At 32.3% G+C, this 12,677-nt stretch overlaps 1 protein-coding gene across 1 annotated transcript in view; it reads left to right on the forward strand.

The window, feature by feature from the left end:
* The window catches only part of Epha6 (EPH receptor A6), a 951,985-nt gene extending 947,996 nt beyond the window's left edge, over window positions 1–3,989 (forward strand). The window contains 2 exon segments of the mRNA XM_028879452.2: window positions 465–614; window positions 2,105–3,989. Coding sequence (XP_028735285.1) covers window positions 465–614; window positions 2,105–2,219 — 265 coding nt within the window. The 3' untranslated portion in view covers window positions 2,220–3,989.
* Window positions 3,990–12,677: the final 8,688 nt, after the last annotated feature.

The raw sequence follows: 12,677 nt of genomic DNA on the forward strand, positions 1-12,677 counted from the left end.
GCTCTCTGTTGTCAGCTCAGTCTCTGTGAGCTCCTGTAAGCCCAGGTTAGTTGATTCTCTGGGTTTTCATGTGGTGAAGGGCATGGATTCCTAAGAAAATGTAATCATGAACAACTGCTACTCTCCATGCAGAGAGAGTAGGCAGACTAGGCTTCAAGTTTCAAATCAATTTCATTAGAGAAAACATACAAAGAATATAGAAAAAAATGGATCTTCTAAAGATCTATCAAATGTAATAATACCCATAGTGGCTTAAAAAAAAAAAAGCAGAAAATGTCAAAAGAAATGACTGATTTGATTTTAAAAAAGTTTTTTCTAATTACTTGCTGAATAAGACAGAAAATTAGAGTTCACTCAAGTAGAGGATAAAAATATTAGATAAAAGAATATTGCAAAAGGAAAAACTAAAAATGACTAAGGCTGGCTTATCTGGCTTTTAAATGCTATGTTTCATTTCTCTGTAGAATGCCAGAATCTCCTGGTGATGTTCCTGAATATCCATTGTTCGTCACAGTTGGTGACTGGTTGGATTCTATAAAGATGGGTCAATACAAGAGTAACTTCATGGCAGCAGGCTTTACAACGTTTGATCTGATTTCAAGAATGAGCATTGAGTAAGTAGTTCTAGGCTTATTACTGTAATTAGGTATTCTGCTCATGGAATTTCAAATTCACATGTCCAATCAAGAATACCTTTCCTAAGGCTAGTATGTGATTTCTCTCATTATCATTTCAGTGGAAGATGGAAGTTACACTTTGAACTATTATTCTTTTAAAGAATATATTTAATTCAAATGGATGTGTGACATTGTTGTAAATGCTTCCAAAATACATATTGATCTTATTCACATCATAGACATTACATCAACATAGTATTTGTTGCCTTGGTAAATTGTTATTCACATATACTAATAAAGCATAATTAATTCCTACTACCTTCATTAAAGCAATCTACTTAAAGTGTTACTTTGTCATTTTAGAGATCCTTCTGTGTATTATCATGTTCAGACATCTTCCATTGTCTCAAAGATAATTCTTCGGCTACATCCAATAGAAATGTTCAAAATGTGGATTAAAGATATTTTAACAATGGAGTCGTGTGAAATTGCCATTGTTTTAAGATAGGAATGCAATTTTATATGGTTCAAAATGATGACAGTTTTTTAAGTCAAATACTGGCTTTTATTGATTCTTATGAATTATTTCTCATATATGCACAAACAAGTACAGAGACTAATATAACAAATTCCAGGGTACCCACCACCAAGTTTATGAGATAATCCATTCATAAGACAGTTGAAGCTCTGTGTGTACCCCACTTCCACCACAGCTCCCACCCCCATCCCAAGGTCATCCCTGTTCTGTATTTAATGTTTGTTAGTCTGTGTATATCTAATTTACATATTTTATGTAAATTTAAAAATTCATCTCAGAGGTTATGTTTTGTTCTTGCTTTTCTCACCCAACATTTGAGATTCATTTGCATTCATGCCTATAAATCTAGTTCATCAGTTTGGGCTACTGTATGGGACTCCACTGTTTTCAAAATCTGTATTAGTGCAAGTACTTTTGAATTGTACAATTTTTGTATCCATTTTTTGTGTGTATCTCTTAAGCACAGCAGTGCAGTTGCTCTAGGGTTGTAGAATATGTACATTTCCACAAAATTACTAATTTTGCTTTAATGTCATTTTCATACCCATATTATACCCTACCCTACATTCTCTGTATTTTCTATGACTGTTGCAAATCTATATAACAAATTGAATTCTAAATAGTCTTATGCCAATAGAAATGTAAACATTCTATCTGGATATGGAATTTTCCTTTATATCATTAAATTTGAAATTACATGAATTTTAGAATATTTTATGGAACAAGGGAGAATAAAATACAAAATTTTTGCTATCCGTTTATAGGACTACTTAACAATTAACCAACACATTCTTTGTCCAATGTAACATGGCATATATTTAACATAGCTAAGTATTCATTTTCTCTGGCTTGTATTTATTAAATATATATGCTTAAAATCTCTCTCTCTCTCTCCCAATCCCTTCCTCTCTGTCTCTTCTCCCTTCTCTCCCTCCTCATACTCTCTCAGTGATATTAGACGAATTGGAGTCATACTCATTGGACATCAGAGACGAATAGTCAGCAGCATACAGACTTTACGTTTACATATGATGCACATACAGGAGAAGGGATTTCATGTATGAAAGTACAATGAACACCTGTATTTTGTGCCTCAGCATTTCTACAAAAAAAGATATACCCTCTACGACTCATTCTTCTGATTCTCCAGACATCCCTTCATCACAACCCACAGTCTCCTGTTCAGACTATGGCCGCACACCTTAGGTTTATGCTTCCACCCTGGATTTAAGTATCACGCTACAACAGGTCCTCTCTGAATAGCCTGCAAATGAAACTCTGGCCCACTGCAGATTATCACTACTACATAATGATAAATAACTCAGCATGAATGTATAACTTTGTATAGAAATGTTTGGGAAGTGTTCATGGACTTAATCTAAAGGAATTTGTCCAGGTGTGGCATCTTCAAGATGTATGTAGAGTTTGATGGTAGATAAGAAAGAAATAGTTGATCATTCTTCCATGTTTTGTGATTGAGTAGCTTCCAACTTGACATGCTTCTTTTTCAATAGTTTTACTCAACTCTACGGGTTGTACTGTTGTTTTATTTTTAATAACTTAACTGTTGGTGCCTGATGTTGTTACAATGATTTGCAGAAACGATCAATGATTCCATATAGTGCAATTGTGTCAGGTGTGACTACTGTATGAAGGGCATTTTTGGGGAGGGAGATGGACAAAAATACTGTGCTTTTAAATATTCTAAGGCTGGGTTTGTCTATATTTTTAAATTGACTTTATAGGGTTCTACATATTTCATAGTAGGTGGTTGTTTAGAGGCTTTTCCCCCCTCTAATTTTTTACTAACTATACTGTATTTCTCTAGTATGTTACAAGAATCACCCTTGGAAAGGCCGAGAGTGAGCCCATTAGTCTGATAGTTTTCATAGACAGATGCATGGAGTAAATCTATGGCTGTTCCCTTGGATTCATCTTCACAAGTTTGAAAAACAATTATCAAACATTGAGAAAGTTAATTGTTAACAATGAGAATTTTTTAAAATAAAAGGTCTAAAATGGTAGCCATAGCTTAAATGGGAAATTATTTATTCAATTTAAGATAGCTTGCAGTAGCCCAAGGTAATAAACACATGGAGTTGATTGATAACCGCTGTATTTTCCAACTTTAACAATTCCAGTATTTTTGTTCACAAAAATAAGTTACATGAACACTCTGAATGGTTTTCCAAATCTTCTAAGAAATTAGTATGGATACCATAAACATGATATAAATATATCTCACATTAAGCATATATATATGCATATATACATATATATAATGTGTAAACCTTGGTCCATAATAATATATAAAAATAAGAACACATTTGAGATGTGTTGTCATAATCTTCTCTGAGGCTTGCAGCAAAAAAAAGCAAATATACTTTTCCAATGAATTTGTCAGCTTATGAAAATAGTGCTCCTTTTAAAATAAACTCAACCAGAAAATCATCTGCTCCCTATGAAACTACAAAAAATTGCCGCTGTGATGAGTGAAGAATAAGCTGGAAGAAAAATGCAGATCAGATTGTCTAAAGATGTGGATTTAGTGAACCAATTTTTATTTGATGTCAGAGACAAAGGTATCCTCTTCACATACACAAATTCCTATCTAAACTTTCCTAAGAAAAGATAAAGTTATTTCTATTTAAGGATCCTCACTTTTCCTTTTATTCTTGTTTGTAAGATTTTTTTCTTTTCATATGAGATCCTTTTATACAATTTCTTTACCTGACTCATCATTCTTGGGTTTTTTCCCTTCTATTGCAGCTTAATTTTTCTCATTTCAAAAAAGCATGTATAGAGAGATAAAAGGATGTCTTTAGAGCATCCTTAACTATACAGTAAAAGGAAAGAATGGAATTCCATCCCTTTTTAAGTGTGTCAGAAATAGCTACTAATATTTTCTAGCCACCTACATGCATGGCCATGCATCACTCATAGACTCTCTGCAGTTTGCTTGATACATTTACACAAATCTGGATACATTTAGGGGAAATACAAAATTTCCATATTTATCTGTCTTTAAATATCTATTAAATGATAACAGATGTAAACAGATGATTAAATTTATTAATCATATATATTTATTTTTATAATACAACAAAAGGTATTTAGAAAAATAAGAAATAGAATAATATGGTCCATCATAGGACTCTGTCTGCAGCATCTGTATGCCTTGATATAATAAATTCTATAATAGTATTTAAAATTCTGTGGAATTTACATTCAGTGATGGCAAGATTAAAAATCTGTTAACATTTTTCTTTTAAAAGTCTGATGATGCAATTCTATTTCTATTTAATTTGCATTCTATCATATGTCTTTCCTAATTTATTACAAAATTCTCTTTCTACTCTCTATCTCCATATCCTCTTCCAAGCTTTATAAAATTACATTTATAATTTACCAAGCTATGACCATGATAATATTAAGTGTAATTGTGAACTTCACTATAAACAGAACAAGGTAGAAGTATGTGCAAAATTAAACAGAAATATTAAATTATAAAAATATCTATTTCTTTGCTGCCTATTTGGTCATGCACCCTATGATTCAAGAGGAATTAAGATCTGGGGATATTAATGATTAAAACACCAAATGCAGTTGGCAATATAACACGAAACAATCTGAGATTTCTTTGGTGCCTATGTTCAATAACTGAATTTATTTCATACATACAAGTATAAGAAAAAATAAGCTAATGACTTTCATAATTACAGTTAGGAATAACTCCTTATATCTAGAATATGCATATACATTATGTACTTGCTTTTAAAAATCTTAATCAATTCTAATGAGTGAGTTCTTAGAATTTTGAAAATCAGACCATGTAAATTTTTTATTTTCTCAAAGTCAACTTCTGGTCTATAGCCAATAAAAATGTACAATGAAGATGGTGTATTTAAAACATTCAGTTAAAAAATATCTGAAATGATGACAGTGTAACAGGAAGGAAGAATTACAGAAAATTTGCAAAGTTTCTCTGTAACTGCTGATAAATGTGTTGTGCATGCTATAATCACATATTTATTACACTGTGTATCACTTCTTAAAATCTACCCAGCTACAAACTGAATAAGGCAGCCTTCTAATCATAACTCTAAAGCCTCACATAGCCCATAATAGAAAAAAGTGAAATTTAATCTGTGAAAAGTAAAGTTTTTATGAAGTTCTCTATGGCAGTGATAGTGAAGAGGAAATTGCATACCATCCAACCTGTGTTCTAAACATCTGCTTTGATACCTTTCTCTATTAAATTTATGCTCTGGGAGAAAATCAGTTAAACTCTCATCTCAAGATTTTTACCAATATTGCCTTTTTCTATTCCTTTATTAAATTTTTCAGCCCTCTCCATTTTTGTTTCAATCCCCCATCCAATCTCCTTCTGTTTCAGATTCTATCAATACACTCAATATATCAGCATAGCGAAGCAGAGCTCTAAAAATGCCTTGTAAGTTTCCACAGAAGGGGCAGGATGGCAGGGCAGGTTGGAAAAAAGTACACTTTTAACATGTTAAGTCTCAGCATACAAATGGGAGCCCTTCAAGTTAGAAGCTGTGAACTCTGACTTTGCTTAACAGAAAACTACACACAAAGGGAAGAAATTCAAAATAGAATGTTCCTTCACCTTTGGTGAGCTAAGTCTAATACTAATTGAAAAGAAATTGGTATTTTAATAATCCACTGTTAACTTATAGGGGATCTGTGTTTTTATACATAAAAGAGATGCATGATCCTAATTAGTCTTAATAATAAAAACCTAGAGTCAGGTATCAGTGTAAAAGCTGAAGGATCAGAGAACCAAAGGAGCAGCCACAGTTACCTCTTACCTCTCCAACTCCTCAGACTGAAAAGGGCAGAGCTCCTGTCTCTGCCCGGCCTTATCACTTCCTCTCTCTGCCCAGCCATATCACTTCCTGTCTCCTGTCTCTACAGACCTCCAGACCTTTATGGTTGACTAGTGGCTAGCTCCAACTTCTGATCTTCAGGCAAGCTTTATTTGTCAGAACACAAAGTATCACCACAGCAGATACATCAGTTCTTATATTATTATCTTCTTAACTTTCACAACTACATGAAATTTCATGTAGTCGGATAAACTCTTACTCATAATTAATCAAAACATATTTGATACTTTTTTTAAACAGTAGAGGAGAATACTGGGTACAACAGGGGATGTTAATTTGTCCTTCACATGTTCAAGTCATATAACTTTTCCTTTTAATGATCAACATATCCAATATCCTTTCTGATTTTTATAATGTTCAGAAAGGTGTAAGTTTTATTTACTGTAGTTGAGCAAAACAACATGCCTCCCATACACATTATTTTTTCACAAAAATGAATTTAAGTATGCTGTTATTGGCTACTATTAATCCTGAGTTTAAATTTTAGAGATTGGAGCCTCTTTGCAGTTTACTATGGTGACTTTGTCATGGGGGATTAGATCTTGCTATAGAATAAAACTAAACAAACAGGAGCTAGTCAAGTGTGAAGTGCATTTTCAATTCCTGTTAGAAAGATGTATTTTGAATCTTGGAATCTCTTAAAATTCTTCTCAAACATCCATTACTCTGTTTGGTAGAGGGAATCATACTTGTGGGTTCTCTAAGATACTCTCATCAAAAGTCAGCCCATATATGAAATCATTCTTCATATAGCCTGTAAAAACATCATTTTTTTTTTCAAACCAAACCTGAAACTAATCTCTCACCTGAGCTAATTTTTCTAGCAGATGTAATGTATGCACTTCAAAGCTTGTACAAAATCCTTTCCGACAGGATCCATTAACCAGGGAAAGAAGTGATTACCCATGACTAGAATGAACAGAGCCAAAGGGAGGAAAAACCTTATGTTGCATAAAAATATATTGCATATTTCTCTCACTGTTCCCTTTAAAAGTCAAGACTTTAGTCAGATGTTTTTAAAATTTATTAGAAAAACAGTAGGGTTTTGTTATACAGAGATGTGACATGATACATATGTTTCCTGGGAATGAAGTTGGAAAGGTCTAGAAGTCACAGGTTGTCTAGATGTCATTGAACTAACCTCTTTTACTGACTAGTACTTAGATTCAAATTATCAATAGGTCAATAATTATTCAATCGAATAATTATCAATTATTTTGAGACTCTTTATTGAGTTACATATATCAAAGCTTGAGTTCTTTGCCCTTGGATCAAGTGTTTTTTGTTTGGTTGGCAGATGTCTCTTTTGAAATCACAGAATGTAACTAAAAGTTTAGCTTTTCACATTACTGCATTTAAAATGAAGCAAGTAAGTTAAGAGAACTTCAATATCTAAGGGAGGTAAAGGACATCTAAATAAACCAGTTTTTCCAAAAGAATCTGACAACTACAATACTTGTGCTTCTCAGTGATGTCAAGTCACTCCTACTTTATAATAAATAACACTTTCCTAATAAAAGCAATTTTTATAGAGAAAACAAAGCAATGTCCTTTCTTAAATTGCTATACTCATTAGTCACAATGCCATCTTTTCTTCAAAAAAATCTTTGATTTGTTTCATATTAAGAGAAATTTTCAAAGGATAATTCTCCTACTCTTAAGTACAACCAATTTTTTTAAAAGAATATCAAAGCCACTAAAGAAATAGTACTGGTCAAAACAGGATAAAGGATAACACAATACAGAGAGTTGTGCATACTATGAAGGTGTTGTACCATTGAGCCACATCCCTAGGGCAAATTGTTTCCAGTTTTGTATTATCAAATAAGGTACAGGTTAACCATACATTTATCCCACAAGTTGAAAATTCAACAAGTATTTATTCTGTTAATGATACTCTTTCAAGTAACATATCTGTCCTTATCCATGTTTTTTTTTTTATCATACTTATCTTCTAGTGGTCTTTAATTTGCCACAATCACATTCTAGTAGGTGTGTTATCAAATCAAATAGAAAATCAGAATAACTAAAAAGTGGATAATAATGCTACTAAGGGATCCCTACTCAGTTGACATCAGGATCTCCATGTCAATAGTCTTCACTGAAAGGAAGATCCAATGTTGTCTCCACATAGTATGTGATTATAATGAAAACTCTAGGGACATAAGAATCATTGTTTTCCATATATCATGTTCAGATTTTATATTTAGTCATAATTGTTTTCATGAGTTAAATATGAACTTAAGTACAAAGCAATATTGATATAAACTTTATTGTTTGTGTTTTTTTGGCTGGTGATAAGCCTAAGGCCTTGTCACAGAAGGTAAGCACTCTACCAGAGTTACTCCCCCAGCTGATGCCAGAATTTCATACAAGTCTGTTCATATCTGTAGTTCCTACACAAGACACTCTTCTGTTTTTTCCCTTCCAGAAAGAACCAATATCATTTTAAGTGTTTGAAATCATGACATATGGTGTGAAAAAGAAAAAAAAAAAAAAAGCCAGATCCTAAAAACAAACCACAAATTTCCAAGGTTTTATCTGGAATGCTCTGATGCTTCTGGGGTGTCATAAATCTTTTCTACATTGAATTATTTGTAGAATTAGCTGTTTGTGTTTTAGGCAGAACTTGCTTGAACGTATTTTTCATTTAAACACATCTTCATTCAATCTGAAAGGCTGAAACACTATTAATTCTATCACCTCTATTTGACAGGGAAAGTAATATTCTCTCTTCATAATCTTGAACTATAGATATTATCAAATCCATGATGAAATTTTAACTGGGCATGCTTTGTTGTCATATATTTGTTTTCCTTTACTGAATCTACTTAAAATAACATCTTTAGAAATTCTAAGAAAATAAAAACGAGTAGCCACTCACTTGCTAGGGAATTTGTAAATGAATGAGATACTTTCCCATCAAAGTGGTTCATATGATCATTGTTAAAACCAAATTATTCTCATACTCACTGATATATTATCTAAAAATATCATTGCCATATACACTCACAGTATTGTTGAGACAATGGTGAATATTACTGACAATAAATGAATAATGAGGCTTTTAAATTTTTCTGCAATATATGGAAAGCAAAGTTTAATGTATATAAATGATTTTCATTGGAGTTTTTAATTTAAGGTGTTGTCTCTTCCTGTGCTATATATAGTTCTTCAAGGAAAATCATATTAATATATTGATACTATGCAAAACTCTCATTTTCTTTTTATAAAAATATGGAGCTGTTGTTCAATTTTATTGTTTTTAATTAATGCTTTGAGAGTGGGAAATATAAATAAAACTTGAAATGGGAGCATTTTAGGGCAGAGGGGCACAACATCAGATCAGTACTAACAAAAATTAATGTGAGGAACACTTGATTTTAAGGGTCATGAATGTGTTTCATTTCGGATATCATACTAATTATTTCACTAATATCATTCCCCTTCAGATTGTGACATTGAAAACCTGTATGTAGAAAATAAATGCCTTTAGGAGATTTTTTTCCATTAACTCAATTTTCATTTTGTGTGCAAGGAAAATACCAACAGTTTAAATTTTGTTTTGAAAGGGTAAGCTATACTTGTAATAACAGCATACATGAAAGATCAGAAGCATATCATTAATTATAACTTTAATACAGAATATTACAGAACAAAAGTTAGTAAAAAGAGTAGCTTATGTTAAAGGGGTTACTTCATTTAAAAAGAAAACTATTAAAAAAGAATCAGTTAACATTCTGTCATGTTGTTCTCACTTTTAATTTTGAAATAAATGAATTTTGAGGGTGTGAATATATAATGTGAATAATTCTACTCATTTTTGTGAAAATATATATTGACATTAAAATAGAAAAAATATGAAAACACCGAAATTAAACAACTTTTTAAAATACTAGAAAGCTATGGCCATATCTGAACATTCTTGTAATGCTTTTGACTTCTAAGAAACATAAGCAAAAGATTTTTGAACTAATAATTCATTAAATGTGACTCTCAAAATATTTTATATGTGTTAATAAATTATCCAATTCATAGATTTTTTTTAACTTGTCATTAAATTTGAAACAGTATCTAAAAGATACTGAAGAGATGCCATGAAAGGGTTTACAATCAACATAATTTTAAGCAGTAATATGTATTTTACCAATATTAAATGTTTTTAAAATGTAGTATCTTCATATAAATTTTATGTGACACTTTGGTTTTTATGTACCACCTTAGAACTCTAAATGATTATATTGTTTAATTCCCTAGTTGCTTTCAGAGCCACCCCTAGAAGTTTGGAGTTTGTTTTGTTTTGTTCAATTTTGGAAATAGAGTCTCACTTTGTGGCCCAGGCTGGCCTCAGTATCCTCTATCCTCTGTCTCTGGGTGCTAAAAGTACAGAGTTGTGTACCTGGACTATAGTTGCATGTTATATATTTTCATTCAATCACATAATATTAGTAACTTTCCAATTCTCTTAGCTAGAATTTCTTGTTCTTTTTTTCAAAGAATTCTTCTTTATCTCATACTATTCAGATATCCTATAAGGTCAGCTAGAAAAAGCAAATTGTTTTACTTTCTCAACAAGAGAAACACAAAAAAGAGGTTCACAACTCACTTAGTGAATTTAGGATAATAATGTTTAATTTTTCTAGTCATTTTTTACTTATGTTTATTTGATGTTTAAGATTTCACTGAATACGATGTTTAAAAAAAAGCAAATAACTATTCCATCTTATATAATCTATTTTTTTCCAAGTTTCCAAAACCTTCTGAAAAAATATAATATTCCATTTTCCTATTTTACAACATTAACCCGTTTGCATTAAATATAGAAGTATCTATAATTTAATGTATATGATCAGAATAGCATGATTTGCCTAATTTTTGTCCTATTTATACTATGTGATATTTAAAACAACAACAAAATAAAGCAAATCATGTCAGTTTACTGGCCCAAACCTATAAAATTCCTCAACTTTAAAATAAGTATATATGCTTACATAAAGATTTATTTTGAATATGTTTATTCTAAATACAGACATCCAACAAAAGCACTAAGGGTTAATGATGACCAAGACAAGCAAGGTCCAAGATTATGAAATTGACATTTTAGTAGTAAACACAAACAATAGCCATGCGTTATACTGATAATCATGTTACATACACATTACAGTTACAAGTGACTGTGACTACACAGTAAGTGGTAAAATAAATCAGTACAGATACAATTTTAAACTGCAATCCAGAAAACTGGAAGGAACATTCATGAGAGGAACAAGAACAAAGTTATAAGTAAGGGAGTAGCTAACAGTTGGGAATTTGGAGTGTATGAGAATATAGAGAGTGATACATTGTAGTGAGGAAAATAGAGACTCAAAGAGCATGAACAAGGCTGCAGTGATTTAGTAAAAAGTGGTAGCTCTTGGGAGATGCTGAAGACAGAGACAAGTGGAACAGTTTTGGATGATTTCAAACCAGGTTTACTCATCAGTAGTTGGGACTGGGATTGTGAATGAGGCATGAACAAGACAGAAAAACCAAACTAAATTTGCATTTGGGGAACCAGCAATTGATTGAATGGCAGTGAAGTAAGAGCTTTGGAGGGGAAAATCAATTTTGGCTTTGGCTATATGATGTCAGAAGTAAACAGCAGCTATTCAAGTGGAACTATAAGTAGGCAGCTATAGTCTTAGAGATAGCTCAGCGGTAGATTGTTTTACTTGCAAGATTGATGAGTTTAAGCCCAGGAATCATCATTTAAAAAAAAAACTAACATCATGGCACTCTTGTAATTCCACAGCTAGATAGATGTAGACAAGAAGATCCCTGAGGCTTGCTGGTCAGCCAGTTTAGCTGTAAGTTTGAGGTCAGTGAAAGACCTGACTCAACATAATGGTGGACAGCAACTGAGGACACTCAAATTTGTCATCTGGCCTCTACATGCACAGGTACATACGACTGTGCACATACACACAGTTGTAAACAGTTGTATCTAAGGCTTCAAAAGAGCTATTAAGACTGGAGATCAGAATTGAAATTCATTAGTCTATATATCAGTGTTTACATTTTAAAGCCAAGAATAACCCTGTACAGTAGATAGAAAAATATGCCTAGGATTGAGCTTTAAAAAAAAAAAAAAATTCCAGTGCTTAGGGGTTAGGCAGAGAACAAGAAGTTAATAATGTAAACCAAGAAGTAAAAGGTACGGTACAGAAAAGAGAAATGTAGTTGACTGGGTGCTTTTAAGTCAAGATCAGGGCTAGAGAGATGGCTTAACAGTGTATACTTGCAGAGGACCTGAGTTTGGTTTTAGCACCCACATGCAGGAGCTTAACAACAGTTGCCCATCATTGTAGTTCCAGGGGATCTATGCCCTCTTCCAGCCTCTGGGGCATTCCCACACATATGCACATACACAGAGACAAATGCATACAAAGTTAAAAATAAGTCTAAAAGAAAAGAAAAAAATTAAGATCACACCAAAGTAATGGTCATTGGAAATGACAACTTTGTCCAGAATGTTCTTGAAGTCCTTACTGAGGGCAGTCTCTATGAACAGTGAAGTGAAAGCCTGCCTGGAATAGACTGAGAAATACAAAATGGAATCAGAATCTGTAAACA

This window comes from Peromyscus leucopus, chromosome 12 (genome assembly GCF_004664715.2).
Source record: "Peromyscus leucopus breed LL Stock chromosome 12, UCI_PerLeu_2.1, whole genome shotgun sequence".
NCBI classification, from domain to species: domain Eukaryota; kingdom Metazoa; phylum Chordata; class Mammalia; order Rodentia; family Cricetidae; genus Peromyscus; species Peromyscus leucopus.